Source organism: Bos grunniens, chromosome 5 (assembly GCF_055505025.1).
Source record: "Bos grunniens cultivar Pamir isolate PY7600 chromosome 5, Bosgru_T2T1.0, whole genome shotgun sequence".
Taxonomy (NCBI): Eukaryota; Metazoa; Chordata; class Mammalia; order Artiodactyla; family Bovidae; genus Bos; species Bos grunniens.
Genome location: NC_141169.1, coordinates 115,151,292 through 115,168,154, shown reverse-complemented (window position 1 = coordinate 115,168,154; position 16,863 = coordinate 115,151,292). Strand labels below are relative to the sequence as shown.

At 54.6% G+C, this 16,863-nt stretch overlaps 1 protein-coding gene and 1 long non-coding RNA gene across 15 annotated transcripts in view; one reads left to right on the top strand and one right to left on the bottom strand.

The window, feature by feature from the left end:
- TTLL1 (TTL family tubulin polyglutamylase complex subunit L1) overlaps positions 1 to 10,012 on the top strand; it is a 35,210-nt gene extending 25,198 nt beyond the window's left edge. For 7 of the 10 annotated variants that reach the window (XM_086403164.1, XM_086403165.1, XM_086403160.1 and 4 more), the window contains 3 exons: positions 1,912 to 1,998; positions 4,463 to 4,626; positions 9,720 to 10,012. In XM_086403164.1, the coding sequence (XP_086259290.1) occupies positions 1,912 to 1,998; positions 4,463 to 4,626; positions 9,720 to 9,849 (381 nt within the window). In that variant the 3' untranslated portion in view covers positions 9,850 to 10,012. Of the gene's footprint in view, positions 1 to 1,911; positions 4,329 to 4,462; positions 4,627 to 9,719 lie in introns of all 10 variants that reach the window. The other 3 variants (XM_086403168.1, XM_086403167.1, XR_015164608.1) reach the window with 2 other exon arrangements.
- Positions 8,537 to 15,499, bottom strand: LOC147373205 (uncharacterized). 5 transcript variants are annotated; one of them, XR_015164612.1, is made up of 5 exons: positions 15,361 to 15,499; positions 14,712 to 14,756; positions 14,479 to 14,624; positions 13,863 to 14,020; positions 11,434 to 12,242 (listed from the first exon to the last, which is right to left on the bottom strand). It is a non-coding gene; the product is annotated as an uncharacterized LOC147373205 (long non-coding RNA). The 5 variants fall into 5 exon arrangements; XR_015164613.1 differs by lacking the exon at positions 15,361 to 15,499 and adding an exon at positions 14,891 to 15,026; XR_015164610.1 differs by lacking the exons at positions 11,434 to 12,242; positions 15,361 to 15,499 and adding an exon at positions 9,171 to 9,839 and having other exon boundaries at positions 14,712 to 14,849.
- Positions 15,500 to 16,863: the final 1,364 nt, after the last annotated feature.

Genomic DNA, 16,863 nt, shown 5'->3' with positions numbered 1-16,863 from the left:
GGGGGACTCGACAGGGGAGAAAAAGAACGGGGGCGAGGGAAGACCTTACTCTCCCACTGTTGGAGAAAGACATCTCAGGGGCCGTGCTCCACGTCTCTTACCCCTCGGAAGCCATGTCTTGAACTTCGACACTTGGGTGGGGGTCACAGTGGGGATGTGTGTGGAGTCCTGGACTCAGATTTCAAGCCAGGCTGTAACACAGGTGATGCGGGCGCCTTAGTGCCTGGTTAACCAGCTTCCTCCACCTCCTTCCTGGCTGGCTTCAGTCCCCCTGGCTGGCAGAGCTCTGAGAAATCGTTGGCTGTCTCATCAAGAACGCCTGTGCCCTGGCCCCAGGTGGTCAGCCGGCTCCCCTGGCACAGGGATCCTCAGATGCCTGAGGGTCTCCTCCTGCACTTTGGGCTCCAGAGCTGAAAAGCTGTGGCATTTCCAAGGCTCTGAGGATCTGGGGAGCAGGGATTCATTTATTCCATTTTCATTCATTTAGGATGTCTCCTTGTTTTTACCAAGTGTGTTGCCTTCCGGGAATTTAGGGGAGAGATAGGGACACGGGCGGCTGCAGTACCTTGTGAGAAGGGCATGGTGCGGGGGCAAGGACCACGCAGGGGGACCCAGACCCAGGACACAGGACATGGGACATGATGGAGAAGCTGGAAGCCACAGCTTGGGGGCAGGATGCTCAGAGGGCCAGAGACAGCGGGTCTGGGAGATGACAGAGGGTTGTGACTTCCTATTCTGCAGAGGCTTTTTGTGACTGTGGTGTGGGCAGTATCCGGGTCAGGACACCAGAATTCAGTGGAAAGGCAGTGGTTCCACTAGATTTCCATGTGATGAAACAGCCCGCCCCCCAGCCTGGTTCTCCTCCAAGTGGGGCTGCACTGGGCTTCGTTTCCTGTTCTGAATCGAGCGTACTAAGTAGAGTCCAGGCACCCACTGCCACATAAGAAGCCCTCAGGGTCCTCACGGTCGTGTCTGTGTTTCTCCCTCGCTGTGCGGTGCAGAGACAACCCCGGGGAGCACCACTGTTTGCTGGCCTTCTCCCACAGGGTCTCATTCAGGCAGCATGGAGTCTGTGTTGTAAGCAAGCAGCTGGTGGGCTTTTTATACACTTGGAGAATAGTTTATGAAGTGAAATTAAAAACTGAGAAGAGGATCCAAAAATGTTAAGTAAACGGATTTGACTTTAGTCACAGAGAACAGAGGTTCATAAGCTGCATCCCAAGGGGTCTGTGAAGGGACTGGCAGCCTGGTGGGCCCTGTGCGTGTGTGCGTGCATGTCTGTGTGTATATGTGTGTGTGTGTGTGTCTGTGTGTGCATGCATGTGTGCGTGTGTATGTCTGTGTGTGTCTGTGTCTCTGTATGTGTGCGTGTGGGTATATGTGTGTGTTTGCATGCACGTGTGTATGTGTGTGCATGTGTGCATCTGTGTGTGTCTGTGTGTATGTGTACATGTGAGTATAGTGTGTGTGTGCGTGTATGTGTGTGTCCATGCATGTGTGTATATGTGTGTGTGTGTCTGTGTGTGTGTGCATGTGCATGTGTCTGCATGCATGTATGTGTGTGTGTGTGCGAGTGTGTGTGTGTCTGTGTGTGTGCGTGTGTGTGTGTGTCAGGACAGTCTTGTGCTGGTGGAGACCTTCATTGCTGGTTGTTGAGCCTCTGATGAATGAGACATAGTGGTTGCTTCCCGAATGCCCTATCTGAGGTTGAGGGGAATGTCCACCCTGGAGCCCCACGGGAGGAGCAGGGAGAGGGAGCGAGGCAGAGAAGAGGGAGGCAGAGAGCCGCTGGTCTCAGCCGCTGGTCCCACGCGCAGGGCCCTGCTGCCGTGACATGCCACGTGTCCACAATGTCAGGGGTCTCAGCCGGGCCCCCCGACGCTGGCTCTAACCACGGTCCTCTCCCCGCAGCCCGTGATGAACAACGACAAGCACTGCTTCGAGTGCTACGGCTACGACATCATCATCGATGACAAGCTGAAGCCCTGGCTGATCGAGGTACCCGTGTCCCATGACCTTGCGCCTGGTCACCTCACGCCTCCCTGCGCTCCTGCCTGGCCCCAAATATGAGGCCCCAGGCCAGGATGGGTGGAGACGAGGGCAGAAGGATAAGGACAGATGCTCAGGACTGAGGGTTTCCTGATGGCTGGGAAATGTGCACACTGCCGTCAACCACCTCCTGCAAGCCCAGCCCACAGTGCCAGAGCCTGTGGTTCCACTTCCATTTTGGGGTTTGTTTGTTTTTTTCGACCATACTGTGCAGCTTGCAGGGATCTTCGTTCCTGACCAGGGGTCGAACCTGTGGAAGCTCGGAGTCCTAACCACTGGGCCACCAGGGAATTCCCCAGAAGTACTTTATTTTTTTTTTAATTTTTGTCCCCCTTCCAGATGGGTCCTTCCGGGTGAGTCCAGCTCTGGAGGCCCCAAACATCCTCTTGGGGGACACTATTCCCGTTCAGGAAGGGCGCTCACAGCCCCGGAAGTCCTGGGAGGCAACGGTGTTCTGTCCAGAGATAAGGAACACCATACTCTGGGGACAAAGGCATAGTTTGGAAGTGGACTTATCTGCCCATCTGAAGGCGCAGACAGGATGTAGTGATGGCTGTTCTAGAAAGAGGGGGGGTGTGTGTGCCCTTTTCCTGATGACAGCGGTGGTAGGGGAGGGGCTGGCATGTCCATCAAGACCCAGACACAGAGCCCACCTTGCTGGGTGGTCCTGCTTTGCTCTGCTGCCAGGGAGAGGGGCATGGGGCCGGGCGGGCAGTGAGAGGGCAGGCGTCCGCTCTGCCCACTCATCTCCTTGTGTGAGCCTTGTGTGACCCACCAGGTGGGTGCAGCTCATGCCCTTTAGCTCAGGCTGTTTCCAGCCAAAGCCGAGTCTCCAGAGCAAGTCATCGTGAGTGGTCCGTGCAGGGAAAGTGAGGACCTCCCGAGAAGCTGCCAGGAGAGCCAGGTTATAAGAGAAAGTGGTATGTGTGTTGTGTGTGTGTGTGTGTGTGTAGACATATGTACATGTAGAGAGATAGCGGGGCTTCCCAGGTGGCGCTAGTGGTAAAGATCTTGCCTGCCAGTGCAGGAGATGTAAGAGGGGCGGGTTTGATCCCTGGTTTGGGAAGATCCCCTGGAGGAGGGCATGGCTACCCACTCCAGTATTCTTGCCTGGAGAATCCCACAGACAGAGGAGCCTGGCGGGCTACAATCCACGGGATCACAAAGAGTCGGACTGAAGCAACTTTAACACACCTGCAGAAAAATAGTTAAGTCAGTCTTATCTACAGACATAAAATAATTTATATTTTCTTTTCCTCCATCTTCATTTCAGTCGCTCAGTCGTGTCTGACTCTTTGTGACCCCATGGACTGCAGCATGCCAGGCTTCCCTGTCCATCACCAACTCCCAGAGCTTGCTCAAACTCATTTCCGTCTACATGAAGTTTCTCCATTTTATGTAACTTCAATGGAAGTCAATTTTTCCTTGATGAACTAGAATCTCAACGTGAAGGTTATTGCTAAGATAATATAACAGATCTGAACTGTAGCCTGTTTGTAATGAGAATCGCAGGATGGCCTGATAAAGCACAGTGGTAATTTCCAGGGTACCCGAGGTCTGTACCTCCCCTGCCACTGTACACATCAGCTGCCTCGCTGGCAGCACAGACACATGGTCTAACCATTCGGGGGAGGAACCTGAACGACTTTCAGATTTGCTGCCTCTTCCCTCCCAGGCCTGAGAAAGCAGCCCGCCAAGGTCGTTACAGCTGTATGCAAAGTAAGAGTCAATAGGCGCTGACCGAGGGCCCGTGGGACTCTCCGCAGAGTGAATGTCTGTGCTTGGTGACTTTGCTTACCTTCCCAGAGGCCTCTGGAACTAACTTTCCACTTGCTGGACAGGCTTCTTCTCTGCTCAGAATGTTGCTTTGCTGGTCAGGCAGCGCATGGGTGCACTTCCTTTTACTTCAGCCTGCGATGCTGCTTGGTCAGGGTCACTGGGTCACTGATTCCAGCAAAGCTCTGGGCAGCTCTCCATGCTGAGGGTGGAGCTCACCACACAGGTAGACACTGAAGTTATGTTTGTGGTGGACGTTGACCTAAGATTTTTATTTGTGTGGTGACTGATTTGTAGGTTCTGTTCCTAATCCTCTTTAAATAGTATTATGATTATTATTTTCTTTTTTTTGGCCGAGCCGCACAGCTTGTGGGATCTTAGTTCCCTGACCTGGGATCCCAGCCATGAAAGTGCCAGGTCCTAACCACTGGACTGCCAGAGAATTCCCTAAGTTACATTCCACCTAAGGAAATAGATCAGAAAGTGCTTCCTGAAGGTGTTAGGTATGACAGTGTAAAGCAACCTCCTTACCTGCGCTGTGGGGTGGCCAGTGTTCGCGTCGGCCCTGCTCACCCGCGCTCCAGGGTGGGTAGGTGGCCCAGCTGAAGGGTGTGGTCTGTCTCCTCCCCTCTTGCAGGTAAACGCATCCCCGTCCCTCACCTCCAGCACTGCCAACGACCGAATCCTTAAGTACAATCTGATCAATGACACCCTCAACATCGCGGTCCCTAACGGTGAAATTCCAGACTGTAAATGGAACAAGTCACCCCCAAAGGAAGTCCTCGGCAATTATGAAATCCTGTGAGTTTGTGGGTCTGTGCCGCTGGCTGCGTGAATGTCAGATTGGGGCGTGGGGTAGGGGGTGTGCCAGGGCCCAACCCGGATGTTCTAGGCGCATGTGAACTCGCCTTATCGGGTAGAGTATGTTGCCTTTTGACGTTGTGGGAAAGGCCTTGTTGCCGATGAGTGCTGGGTGCTGAACCAGGCCTCTGTCCAGTCTCAGTCTAGTGCATGGGAAATATTAGAGCACTGGCCAGGCGAGCTGTCAGGGCGGAGCTAGTCACTCACCATGGAGCAGTGACCGGCCACGCCTGGCCCACCCCTGAGACCCGTGTGACACTGAGGAGCTCAGTCTGCACACCTTTGAAAGTGTTACTCGCTCAGTCGTGCCCAACTCTTTGAGACCCTGTGGACAGTAGCCCACCAGGCTCCTCTGTCCAGGGGATTCTCCAGGCAAGAGTACTGGAGTGTTTTACCATTCCCTTCCCCAGGAGATCTTCCCTACCCAGAATTTGAACCTGGGTCTCCTGCATTGCAGGCGGGTTCTTTACTGCCTGAGCCCCAAGGGAACCTGGTGCACACCTTTCGATGGGGATAATACAGCTGAGAGGAGGGCACACAGCATTTAGGGCCTGACCCCCGTCGTCACAGCTCGTTTCCCAGCAGCCTTGTGAGGTGAAGGTCGTCACTGGCTCCGTTTTACACACATATGGAAACAAAGGCTCGGAGGGTTACGTGGCCCCTGATAGTGCCATAAAGTGGGGGAAAGTGAGAACCCATCAGAAGGGCAGTGGCTGAGCGGGTCCGACTCATTCTCAAGGTGGAAGGGTGAGTGGACGTTGGAAGGACTCAGGTGGGGCCGTGCTGGGGCCAGAAGGCCAGGGGAGGAGCTGCAGGAAGGGTGTGCAGTGTGATCCGTGTGACACCGGCGGTGGTCGCCATGCCCCCTCCCCCGGTGTGGCTGGCATTTCCGCATGTGGCGGCTGGTCCGAGAGTGGACAGGGCAGGAAGTGTAGAGGAACACTCCGTAGGGGGTTGTCATGGGCACCACTGCCGCAGAAGGTGTGGGCTGGGGAAGGGGGCCTAAGAAAAGAGGGAAATAGCACTCAAGCCCAAGGACTGAAGCTGTTAGGATCGCATTAACTATTTCTGTGAAGTCTAAACATACATTTAACAATTTCATTTCTTTAATTTTTAAAAAAATACTTTTATTTACGTATGGCTGTGCTGGATCCTTACTGCTGAGCGGGCTTTTCTCAGTTGCACGTGGGGGCCACTCTCCAGCTGCAGGGTGCTCGGGCTTCGCACTGTGGTGGCTTCTCTTGGGGAGCACAGGCTCTGGGGTGCTCGGGATTCAGTAGTCGTGGCTCGTGGGCTCAGTGGCTACAGCTCCCGGGCTCTAGGGCTCGGTCTCCATGGTTGTGGCCCATGGGCTTAGTTGCCCCGTGGCATGTGGGATCTTCCTGGGGCAGGGGTCGAACCCGCGTTCCCGGCATTGGCAGGCAGATTCTCCACCGCTAAGCCACCGAGGAAGCCCCTCACTTAACATTTGAAAAGAGTGAAGAAATAGTTGTGAACTTTACACCCGTGCTCCGATACCCTGGTGGGTAGCGCCGCTGCTGTGTGGATGTAAGTGTGCAGCCCCAGGAGCACAGGAGGTGAGTCCATGAGAGCAGCACTAGGGGCCTGGGCAGGGTGGTCACAAGCCTGAAGGGTGACCAGCTGGCTGGTTGGTTGTATCTTCCAGCACGTCTGCTATCCAGATGAGGCATAGGGTAGGCAGAGCATGGAAGTGCCCTGGGTGGGGTGCTCACCAGGTGAGGGGGCAGGACAGGGAAGCAGCAGGTCTGAGCAGCTGAGGACAGGGAGAGGGCGGGCAGGGGGCTGTCAGACACTGAGCTGGGAAGAGAAGGGGCAGAGGTCAAGGGGCATAGGTCAGGCTGTGGCTGGCGGCTGAAGTTTCGCAAGGGGTGCGGTCACCGAACGTGACGTGGTCAGTTGGGTGCCCCAGAGGTGGGGCTGAGCTGGGGTGGAGGTCATCGGAGAGGGCAGTAGGTTAGGGGATCAGGGTCTCATCTGTTTGGTCACTCAGGTCACCAGCAGCAGTGAGTTGAGAGCCTGAATCTTAAGGAATTAGGGTCAGTGACCTGGAGGATTAGAGGTGACCGACACGGCAGGGAAGGCTGGTGGACTCTGCTGACCTGGGAAGGAGGTTTTGGAGAGAAGTTGCGGGGGGAGAGGGGGTTCCCCTGTAGACCCAGGGGCATGGTCAGTGGGAGAGAAGACAGGCCCACTCGAGGGGCGGGAGGGGAAGCCAGGTTCAGAGCAGGAAGGTGACGGGGACCTTCCAGGACAAGGCGGAGGATGGGGGAGGCTCTGTCCATTGCTAACAACGGACAGAGAGTCCTTGGTACAGAGGAAGAGTTTGGGGGTGGGGCCGGGTGGGGGCACGTCCAGAACCTCCCGGGATTGGCACTGTGGGCAGTGCAGGGTGACAACCACGATGCAGGGCCTTGTGGGGTCCGTCCTGACAGCCCTGAGACAGGGAGGGGGCCCTGGGTGAGCCCCCCTTCATCGAGCTGAGGGTGCTGGGGAGGTCGGGGAAGTGTGTTCTAGGGAGCCTGTGGGGCCCTTTGCCCGCCATCAACCCATTGCCCCCTTGAGGGTGTGGGCAGACGCCCCGTTTCCAGTAAGACGCATGGTCAGAAGCCTCAGTGCTTCCAGTTGGAGAGACAAAAAGGTGGCCTTCCTTGCAATGCATTGGGCTACCCTCCCGCCAGGTGAAGAACTAAGAAGGGGTTCCAGTGCAGAGCCTACGGTGCTGGGTCCTTCCAGTCAGGGCTTGCTCCCCAGTGCTTCAGTGACCCGTCAGTCTCTGTGGGCTTGCAGCCGAGGTGCTGGGGGATCGGGGAGGATGGGTCTGGGAAAGGGGGGCGGACAGGCCCCCGACATCACCGGCTCCGTCCTGTCCTGCCATGCCAGGCACTCTGCATTCCACTGGGTGCCCTCAAGAGCCCTTCAGGGGTCCCAGCGGGGGCCGGCTCACTTGCCCGTGGCCACAACCCTGGTGTGCCACCTGGATGTAGACACTCTTGCTGCTGTCCCAGCTCTCCATCCCGGCCTCGGAGCTGCAGGGCCTGGCACTTTGCATCTGCTCCGTCCAGGGCCCAGTTCAGAAGATGCCGGGTCTGCTTTTACAGTCTTCTAAAAATGACTATTCTGACCCCTGTGAGTGGATCCTGCCTGTGAAAAGCCCCAGAGAGCAGCCCGCCAGCCCAGGAGGGGCCTGAGAAGGGCCATCTGGTCTTTGACCCTCCTCCAAGCTCGCCCCGTCATTGGGCACACCACCCACAGGAGTCACCCGTCCCAGATGGCAGCTGCTCACCAAGCGCTCATTTCCGTTGGTGTTTAAGCTGCACAGACCAGCACCAATGCCCAGGGAAACTGGAAGCCCACCTGTGTGTCTCCCCTCTGCTTGTTCAGCAGGTTCTTACTGCACACACGCTCCCCACAAGAGGGGTGCTGGGGATGAGCCAGACAGAGGGGGTGGTCACTCCAGCCCTTTGGTCAGTAAGGTAGACACGACACAAGCAAATAGACTGATAACGTATGAGCAGGAGTCCCTGGCGGGAAGAGAGGCCAGTGTGCCTCCTGGGAGACCCCCCCACACCCAGGCGGATCCACCAGCATCCCTGGGGAGTCCTCTGCCCCACATCGTCTCTCCTTAGGGAGACAGGAACAGGAGGGACCCACAGGTTGTGGTCTGACCTCCCTATGTCTGGCAGAGGGAAACCTCGTTGTGTCTGCTGTGAAGATGACACTCTTCTGGCCTCCCTCCTCCCCACCCTCCTCTTTCACCCCCAGTGTGGAAAATGCATCCTTCATCCTCAGAAATCTCTAGCCCAGCCCACCCTCAACCCACACATGGTGATCCTGGGAATAAGCTTTAATGGAAACACGCCCTCTTCCAGAGGTCAGCAGAACGTAGTTAGTGAAACATCACTGAGCATCTTAGTACCTTTCGCATTTGATGTGGACATCTTGGTGGGTGCTCAGCCAGGGTGTGGTCAGCAGTGACACCCACACACACATTAGAACAGTGAACAGAAGCTTCACACTCTGAGCCGCAGGGTAAAAAGTTCCAAATTAAGAATCCTAAGTGAAGTGAAGTTGCTCAGTCATGTCCGACTCTTTGCAACCCCAGGGACTGTAGCCTGCCAGGCTCCTCCATCCATGGGATTTTCCAGGCAAGAATACTGGAGTGGGTTGCCATTTCCTTCTCCAAGAATCTGAAGTCCTGGGTTTTATTTAACCCTACCTCTGCCACGTACCAGCTGTGTGACCTTAGCCCACTGAATAAACCTCTCTGAGCCCCAATTTCCTCCAACAGGAAGTGGGACTCATGATGCCTACGGATCTGAGTCAGGAGGGTGATGGAAGCCCCAGGAGGGATAGGAGACCCTGTCCATGGAGGTCCGCAGTGCCAGGGCCCGAAACAGGGCCTGTGGATTTCACCCCTCTCGTGGGGGCCCCACCCCAGCAAGAAAAGGTCACCAGATGCCTTATGGTCAGGGTCGCTGAGGTTCTAGGTTCTTTCTGGTTTAATAGCGCCAGCTGTACGTCCCCCCCAGGCTGTGCTTTAGCACTGCACAAGCCCGATGCAGGAGCGTTGATGGGGAGGGGTGGGTAGGTCATGGCTGGTGGAGGTGAAACTGGCCTCTCCCTGTCCTGGCTGCCGCCTCCTGGGCTGGTCACTCACACCCCGTGCCCTGTCTGGACCAGGGTTAGTCATCCTCGCCTCACAGATGCTGAGCGAGGTGCTGAGTGTAATGTATTTTCAGACATCGCTTGTCTCCTTGGCTACCCTGGTACGTCATGCCTTTCCCTGTGGCCATTGCCAGACCCTGTCTGGTGGCCTGTATGAAAACATCAACTGCAGGGTGTGGGACCCATCCACAGTGACAGTTTAACAAGGTTGTGCTCGTGTGTTCTGTGGCCTGGGATGGCCCTTGGTGGGCTGCCAAGGCCACCTGCTGGGCAGGTGAGTTGCAGGCTGCTTCTCTGGTTGCCATGGCGACGCCGCGGGAACCCTGGAGATGGCCCTCTGTCTCTAGGTATGACGAGGAGCTGGCGCAGGGTGACGGGGCTGAACGAGAGCTGAGAAGTCGGCCAGGCCAGTCGCTGGGGCCCAAAGGGAGCCGATTGAGAGATGCCGGGAGGACCGTCCTCACCACCTGGAAGTAACCACCGGCAAGACCGAGACTTACAGCCTGGACCCGGTCAAAACCTGTCACTGCGCCCAACCCTTGCCGAGGACACCTATTTTGGAATTTCCTTTTTCTAGACCTTTTTTTTTTCCCTTTCCTAAACCCTGTAAATAAATAAAGGCACTTCTTTGAAAGGTTAAGGAAGTCTGTTATTGGGGGAACGTCCCTGTTTCTCTGTCACTCCCATCCTCACCATACTTCTGGCTCCAGGCTATCAGGATTTTTCCTACACCAAGCAATTCTGCTGTGGCCCCAGATGTCCTACCCCTGGAGGCAGGGGTTCCCCAACCTCCAGGATCGAATGCCTGATGATTTGAGGTGGGTCTGATGTAATAATAATAGAAATAAAGTGCACAATAAGCATAATGCCCTTGAGTCAACCCAAAACCACCCCTCACCCCCTGGTCCGTGGAAAAACTGTCTTCCATGAAACGGGTCCCTGGTGCCAAAAAGGGTGGGTACCACTGTCCTGCGGTTAACTCTGTTCGGACACCTGGAGATGGAGTCAGATCCCACAGGTAAGGGCTCAACTCTACAAGACTGCCTGCCACACTCACAACTTCAGGCACCAATCACAATTCCAGTTGTTAACTGCTTCCTACCAACTGGCTCCAAGTCGGAGGTTCCCACAACCCTATCCTTGGGTTCAATTAATTTGTGAATGGGGCTTGCAAAATTCAGGGGAACAGTTTACCTACTCCATTGCCAGTTTACATAAAGGGTGCAACTGAGGAAAAGCCAGATGGCAGAGATGCACGGGGCAACGTATGGATGAAGGGGCACCAAGCTCCCGTGCTCGCTCTGGGAGCATCACCCTCCCAACGCATCCATGTGCTCAGCAGCCTGAAAGCTCTTCCAATTCCATAGTCTGGGGCTATTTATGGAAGCCTTATTACATAGGCATGCCTGCGTGCATGCTAAGTCGCTTCAGTCATGTCTCACTCTTGGCAACCCTATTAACTGTTAGCCCTCAGGCTCCTCTGTCCATGAGATTCTCCAGGCAAGAATACTGGAGTGAGTTGCCATGTCTTCCTCCAGGGGATCTTCCTGAACCAGGGATCAACCCCGCGTCTCTTATGTCTCCTGCATTGGCAGGCGAGTTCTTTACCACTCGTGCCACCTGGGAAGCCCCAGTGCATGGCAATGATTAATTAAATCACTGGCCATTGGCGACTGACTCCACCTCCAGCCCCCTCTCTTCCTCGGAGATTGAGGGGTACGCCTTGGTTCCCCAGGCAGCCAGTTCACATCCAAGGCCATCCAGGAGCCCCAGCCACCAGTCGTAGCACAAACTCTGGTTTGCTTGAAAGGGACTTGTTAGGAATAACAAAAGATACGCATTTCACCTTTCTGCTCTGTAGCAGTTTCAGGAACTGGAAACAAAACTAAATATAACACATGTCCCTTAGCTCTTAGAAAGAACATTACAAAGGTTTTGTATGCTGGGAAAGGAGATGGAGACCAAATACATATTTCCTAAAAATCACAGTATCACAATCTATTTCATTAGGGCTGAATAACTAATTCACGAATGTATAAGATGAGCCCTTTGGACAGAAAGGAAAAGCTTCAGAATGTGATTTAGTTTATTATAAGGTAGGTCACATTTTTAAAATTTGGCACTAAGTTAAAACCCAAACCCAAACCTGAGTATCTTACAGAACCATGCTGCTGTGAGAAAGCAAAGTATTTAATCTGACAACTACTTTGGTTTCATTCCTCTCAACTCGACTGTGATCTAGAGGAAAACAGGCAACTAGAAATATTAGCACCTCAGCATTTATCATTACAAAGGCCCTTGTCTCGGTGCTCTGAGGAGACGCACTGGGTTTTGTAGGTGAGCCTGTCGGTCAGATAAGCCCAGACAATTCCCGCCATGTGGCTTACATGACATCAGCCTCCGGGCTTGCCGCAGACGCAGAGGTAAGTGCAGCTGGCAAGTCACTGGCGGCAGGATAAGCTCTTGACACAATATGTTTACAGCAAGCCAGCCTGGACTCCCGTGACCCACGGAGAAATACAGGGAGGCAACCCACGTACCTCTGTAGAGCGATCGATGCGTCTGAATCACCCTTGGGGGTGTTCTCTTATTAGAACATTTTATTGTCACGTTTGACACCTGCTCACTAATGCTTCACTCATTGTCCTGAGTTTCTCTTTCAACTCCCCACCTATGTGCCATTACAACGTTAGGGATAAGATTTTCTTGTTATGTAATTGTGCCAAGGACACAGAGGTCTTCTTCCCTGGTGGTTCAGTGAATAGGAATCCGCCTGCCAATGCAGGGGACATGGGTTCGATTCCTGGTCCGGGAGGATCTCATGTGCCACGGGGCAACTGCTGAAGCCTGTGTGCCCTAGGGCCCTTGCCCTGCAATAAGAGAAGCCGCTGCAATGAGAGACCCAGGCACTGCAACGACAGAGTAGCCCCCCTCTCGCTGCAACTAGAGAAAGCCAAAGAGCACCAGTGAAGACCTAGCGCAGCCAAAAATAAAATAATTTTTAAAAAGAATATAAAACATGGATCTAGTTCAATATGTGGAGAAGGCAATGGCACTCCACTCCAGTACTCTTGCCTGGAAAATCCCATGGACAGAGAAGCCTGGTAGGCTGCAGTCCATGCGTCGCTAAGAGTCAGATATGACTGAGCGACTTCACTTTCACTTTTCACTTTCATGCATTGGAGAAGGAAATGGCAACCCACTCCAGTGTTCTTGCCTGGAGAATCCCAGGGACGGAGGAGCCTGGTGGACTGCTGTCTATGGGGTCACACAGAGTCAGACATGACTGAAGTGACTTAGCAGTAGCAGCAGCAGTTCAATATGTGTACTGTGTGCTCACTCGCTCAGTCATGTCCGATTCTTTGCAACCTCATGGACGACTATACGTAGCCCGCCAGGCTCCTCTGTGGGATTTTCCACGCAAGAATACTGGAGCAGGTTGCCATTTCCTCCAGGGGATCTTCCCTACCCAGGAATCAAATCTGCATCTCCTGCATCCCCCGTATTGCATGCAGATTCTTCATTACTGAGCCACCAGGGAAGCCCCTGCTGCTACTGCTAAGTCGCTCCAGTCATGTCCAACTCTGTGCGACCCCATAGACGGCAGCCCACCAGGCTCCCCCGTCCCTGGGATTTTCCAGGCAAGAGCACTGGAGTGGGTTGCCCTTTCCTTCTCCAATGCATGAAAGTGAAAAGTGAAAGTGAAGTTGCTCAGTCGTGTCCGACTCTTGCAACCCCATGGACTGCAGCCCACCAGGCTCCTCCGTCCATGGGATTTTCCAGGCAAGAGGCCTGGAGTGGGGTGCCGTTGCCTTCTCCTATTTCAATACAGAATGAGTGAAATGTAGTACAAAATTCAAACAAATTGCAATTAGTAGGAACTTGTCTGCTGCGTTCACGTTAAGCCTGAAATGGCCCCAGCTTATTGATCAGCGTACTTTGTGTATTCCCTGACATTCAGGCCTGGTGTGGATGATGGGTGTGGCTTTGAGCCTCTGAGTCAGACCTGGGCTTGAGGCCCAGCTCTGCCATTTATTAGTGTGTTCCTTGGACCTTTGCTTCCTAGTGGATAAAAGGGGATTGATTTTATTTGCCTCAGAAATAAAAAGTGCTACCGCCCACCCCAGCTGGTTCTTGCTCCAGCTCTGATCACGTTTTCTTCCCCAGGAGGGGGCCAAATCCTCCACGCAGCTGGGGGCTTCCACCCTCCACTTCTGATCACAGCTTTTCCACCCACCAGTTCTTCCAATCCAGGTTCTCTGTTATGCTGCCTGGTTTTGGAAAGGGTGGAGTCCCCAGCTGGGAATGAGCCCGCAGCCTGAGCGTGGAGGAAGTTGATTCACTGAGGGGAGAAGTCAGCGAGCCCGTGACCAGGTTGCTAAGCGAGAGCAAATGCCTGTTAAATATATTTATATCAAATATTGACAGTGACATGAGTGATGTCATGTTCTAGAGCAGATGTTTCCTCTGGATACTTCCAGTACACTCACGGGGAGGAAGTACGTGGTGTCCGAAGCAGGCCTTGGAAAACCGTCAGGCTGTAAACAGACTGTGAGGTCACTGGGCCAGGCCTCCAGCCGTGGTGTCCCCCTTTGCAATCGTCTGGGTTAACAACTTCTGTTTTCTTATCGGCTCCCATTACTTTTTTCTGTTTGATAAGGTTGAGGGGTGAAGGACAGGTCCCAAAGTCTGAAGGCCGTAACATCTGATCAATTTCAGGATGATTCTATTTGATTTTTCCCCGAGGAAACTCATCATTTGCCTGCTTACTGCATGGGCTGCTCCCCCAGTATTTTTCAGCAGGTGCTCAAGCCCAAAAAGAAGGAGTCCTCCCACCTGTCCCCCGCTCCCAGCGCAGCAGTCCCCAAGCCTGGTGGCAGGCTCCTCAATGGACCTCCCGCCTGGACCACTGCTCGAGCCCCACTGAACTCGGCCCTCAGCCCCCTCCCATACAATCAGGCTGCACCCTCTAGCCCAAAGGATTTTCCTGACCTGTGGCCATTTCCCCCAGCACAGGGCGGTTCTTCAGTGCACCCCACAAAGCCTCCCGTGCTTGGAAGAACCTGGAAGCCCTCCATACATGGTATTCACCAGCCCCAAACTCACCTGACTCGTCTCTGCCGGAGTCAGCCTTCCTCCAGGACACTGGCAGGGTGCGTTCTCCCTCCAGGTCCATTTTCCAGCTCGGTGGCCTCTCCAGCCAGCCAGGGGAGGTGCTTCCCTGGTCTCCCCAGCCTCAGGCCATCAGCCTCCTGTGGTCCAGGGAGGTAGATGAGCGTCAGCTGCAGGGACCCTGCCCAGCGGCCAGTGCCCACAGGGCGTCCTTTTGTGTCACTTACCAGGAGCTACGTCCAAGTGGGGTGCCCTGGGGCATTTCAGGATCCCTGTGGGGCAACAGGAACACCCATCAGATTTTGCTTCCTGTTTCTCATTAGGCAGACAAGGTGTTTCTGTGGACACAATCGCTGATGTAGGTTGGGGGTGACTCTCTTGCCTAAAGGACAGTAAAGGCACTGACCTGGCGTTTCTGTTGATACAAGCCCAGGTGCCCCCGGGGCTGTCCTGGTTCGGGTGTCTCATTCAGAGCCGTTCTCCACCCTCACCTTTTCATTCTCATTGGGAACTGAGTCTTTGGGGGTTCCGTCTCCTGAATTTGGCCCCCTCTGTCACCCCTGCTCCCATTTATTCCACACCATACCTCTTCCCCCAACTGCCACCAGCACCTCCCCGCTCCCCCACCCCAGGAGCTGCCTTTCTGATGTTTCAGATGCAGCTGTGGCTCCTCCAGGGGTGAGGGTGGGCTGCAGAGAAGTGACTTCAAGGGCTCCCTCCTGCCGAGGGTCTCTGTAATGGCCAAGCACACCAGACAGCTCATGCTTCGGGATCCGATTCCCATTCCGGCTAGAAGCGCGGGCCGGGCTGTCACAGGGCTCCAGGTGGCCTCCGACATGCCCAGCCCCAGAGCGAGGGCTGTGCTTCCCCGTTCACCTTCTGTCCCAAGCCTTAGACCCGACGGCAGAGGGTGCGGGGTGAGAAAGGCACCATAAAAGGGGCCCACAGGGACTTCCCAGGTGGTCCAGGGGCTGAGACTCCACGATCCCAGTGCAGGGGTCCTGGGTTGCCCCTCTGGTCGGGGGGCCAGATCCCACGTGCCACGACTGATTGTTCACGTGCCTCGATGAAGCTCGAAGATCTCACGTGCTGCAACAAAGACCTGGAGCTGCCAAACATATAAGTAAATAAAGGAGGGGCTCCACAGGGGCACCTGAGGCTGGTCTAGCTGGAGAGACCTCATGCACTGAGTTTTGTCTGCTGACATTGTCCCCGAGGAAGAAAAACCAGCCCCGAGAGCCAGGAGTGGGCCTGGCCCTCAGAGCTTGGTGTTCTCCTGCGGAATGTAAGCAATCACACAGACGGGCAGCCTGAGACCAGGCCACCGTGTGACCAGCCATCAAGAGAGAGCCTGTCCACCACTGCGTCTGAACCCGAAGAGCAGCATCCACATCACCCAAGCCAAAGGATGACACGCTTCCGCTACCCTCTCCTGGCCACAGAACTGACTTCCCCCAATCACCATTCTCATCTGTCCTGAGCTCCCCCACTGACCACCACCATAGACGAGGTTTACTGAGACACCTGGTCACAAAATCGCCTGCCCTTCCTCAGAGCAGCCAATCCAGGGCAAAGCCCACCTCCCCAGACCCACCTCAGCCAGCAACACCCTCCCTCCCACAAGCCCTGAAGTCCCAGGCCATTCTCCTAGGCAACAAGCAATTCACCCACCTGTCACCCATGGGAGCGTTGTTCCTGGTCTTTGACTGAAGAACGTAAGACTATGAGAATCTTTAATGATTTAGCATGGAGGATTTCACTAGTTTTGACGTGAGTGAATGACTGAAGTCACTCAATTGTGTCCAACTCTTTGCGACCCCATGGCTGTAGCCTACCAGGTTCCTCCATCCATGGGATTTTCCATGGCAAGAATACTGGAGTGGGTTGCCATTTCCTTCTCCAAGAGATCTTCCCGACCCAGGGATTGAACCCGGGTCTCCCGCATGGTAGGCAGACAGGGAAGTCCTAGTTTTGACGTGGCTGGGTTTTAAGAAAGATTGGTTCCTTCCCCAAGGCTGGCAGAAGCCCTGTTCAGTCTTAGAAACAGATAAATACATTTTTCTCTTTAGATGGTGCTGCAGGCGCTGTGAGTCGGGAGGCAGTAGCAGAGGACCCCTCCCCCGCCACCGCACCAGCTTAGGACGGAAGCTGGCCTCCAGTGTCCCTGCCCAGGAATGCAGCCGCCTCCCTCACTGGCAGGTAAGGGGAGGGGAAACCCAGGTAGACCCAGGTGCAGCTGGGGACAGCAGTATAGTTCTTCAACTTTTTCAAATTACATTTCCCACAGAGCCTTAAGGGCCTACTAAATTAAAAACAAACAGCAGCAAGGACAAAAAGCCAGCCCCTAACTTGAGAGACACAGAGTGCTTGCTGCCCAGT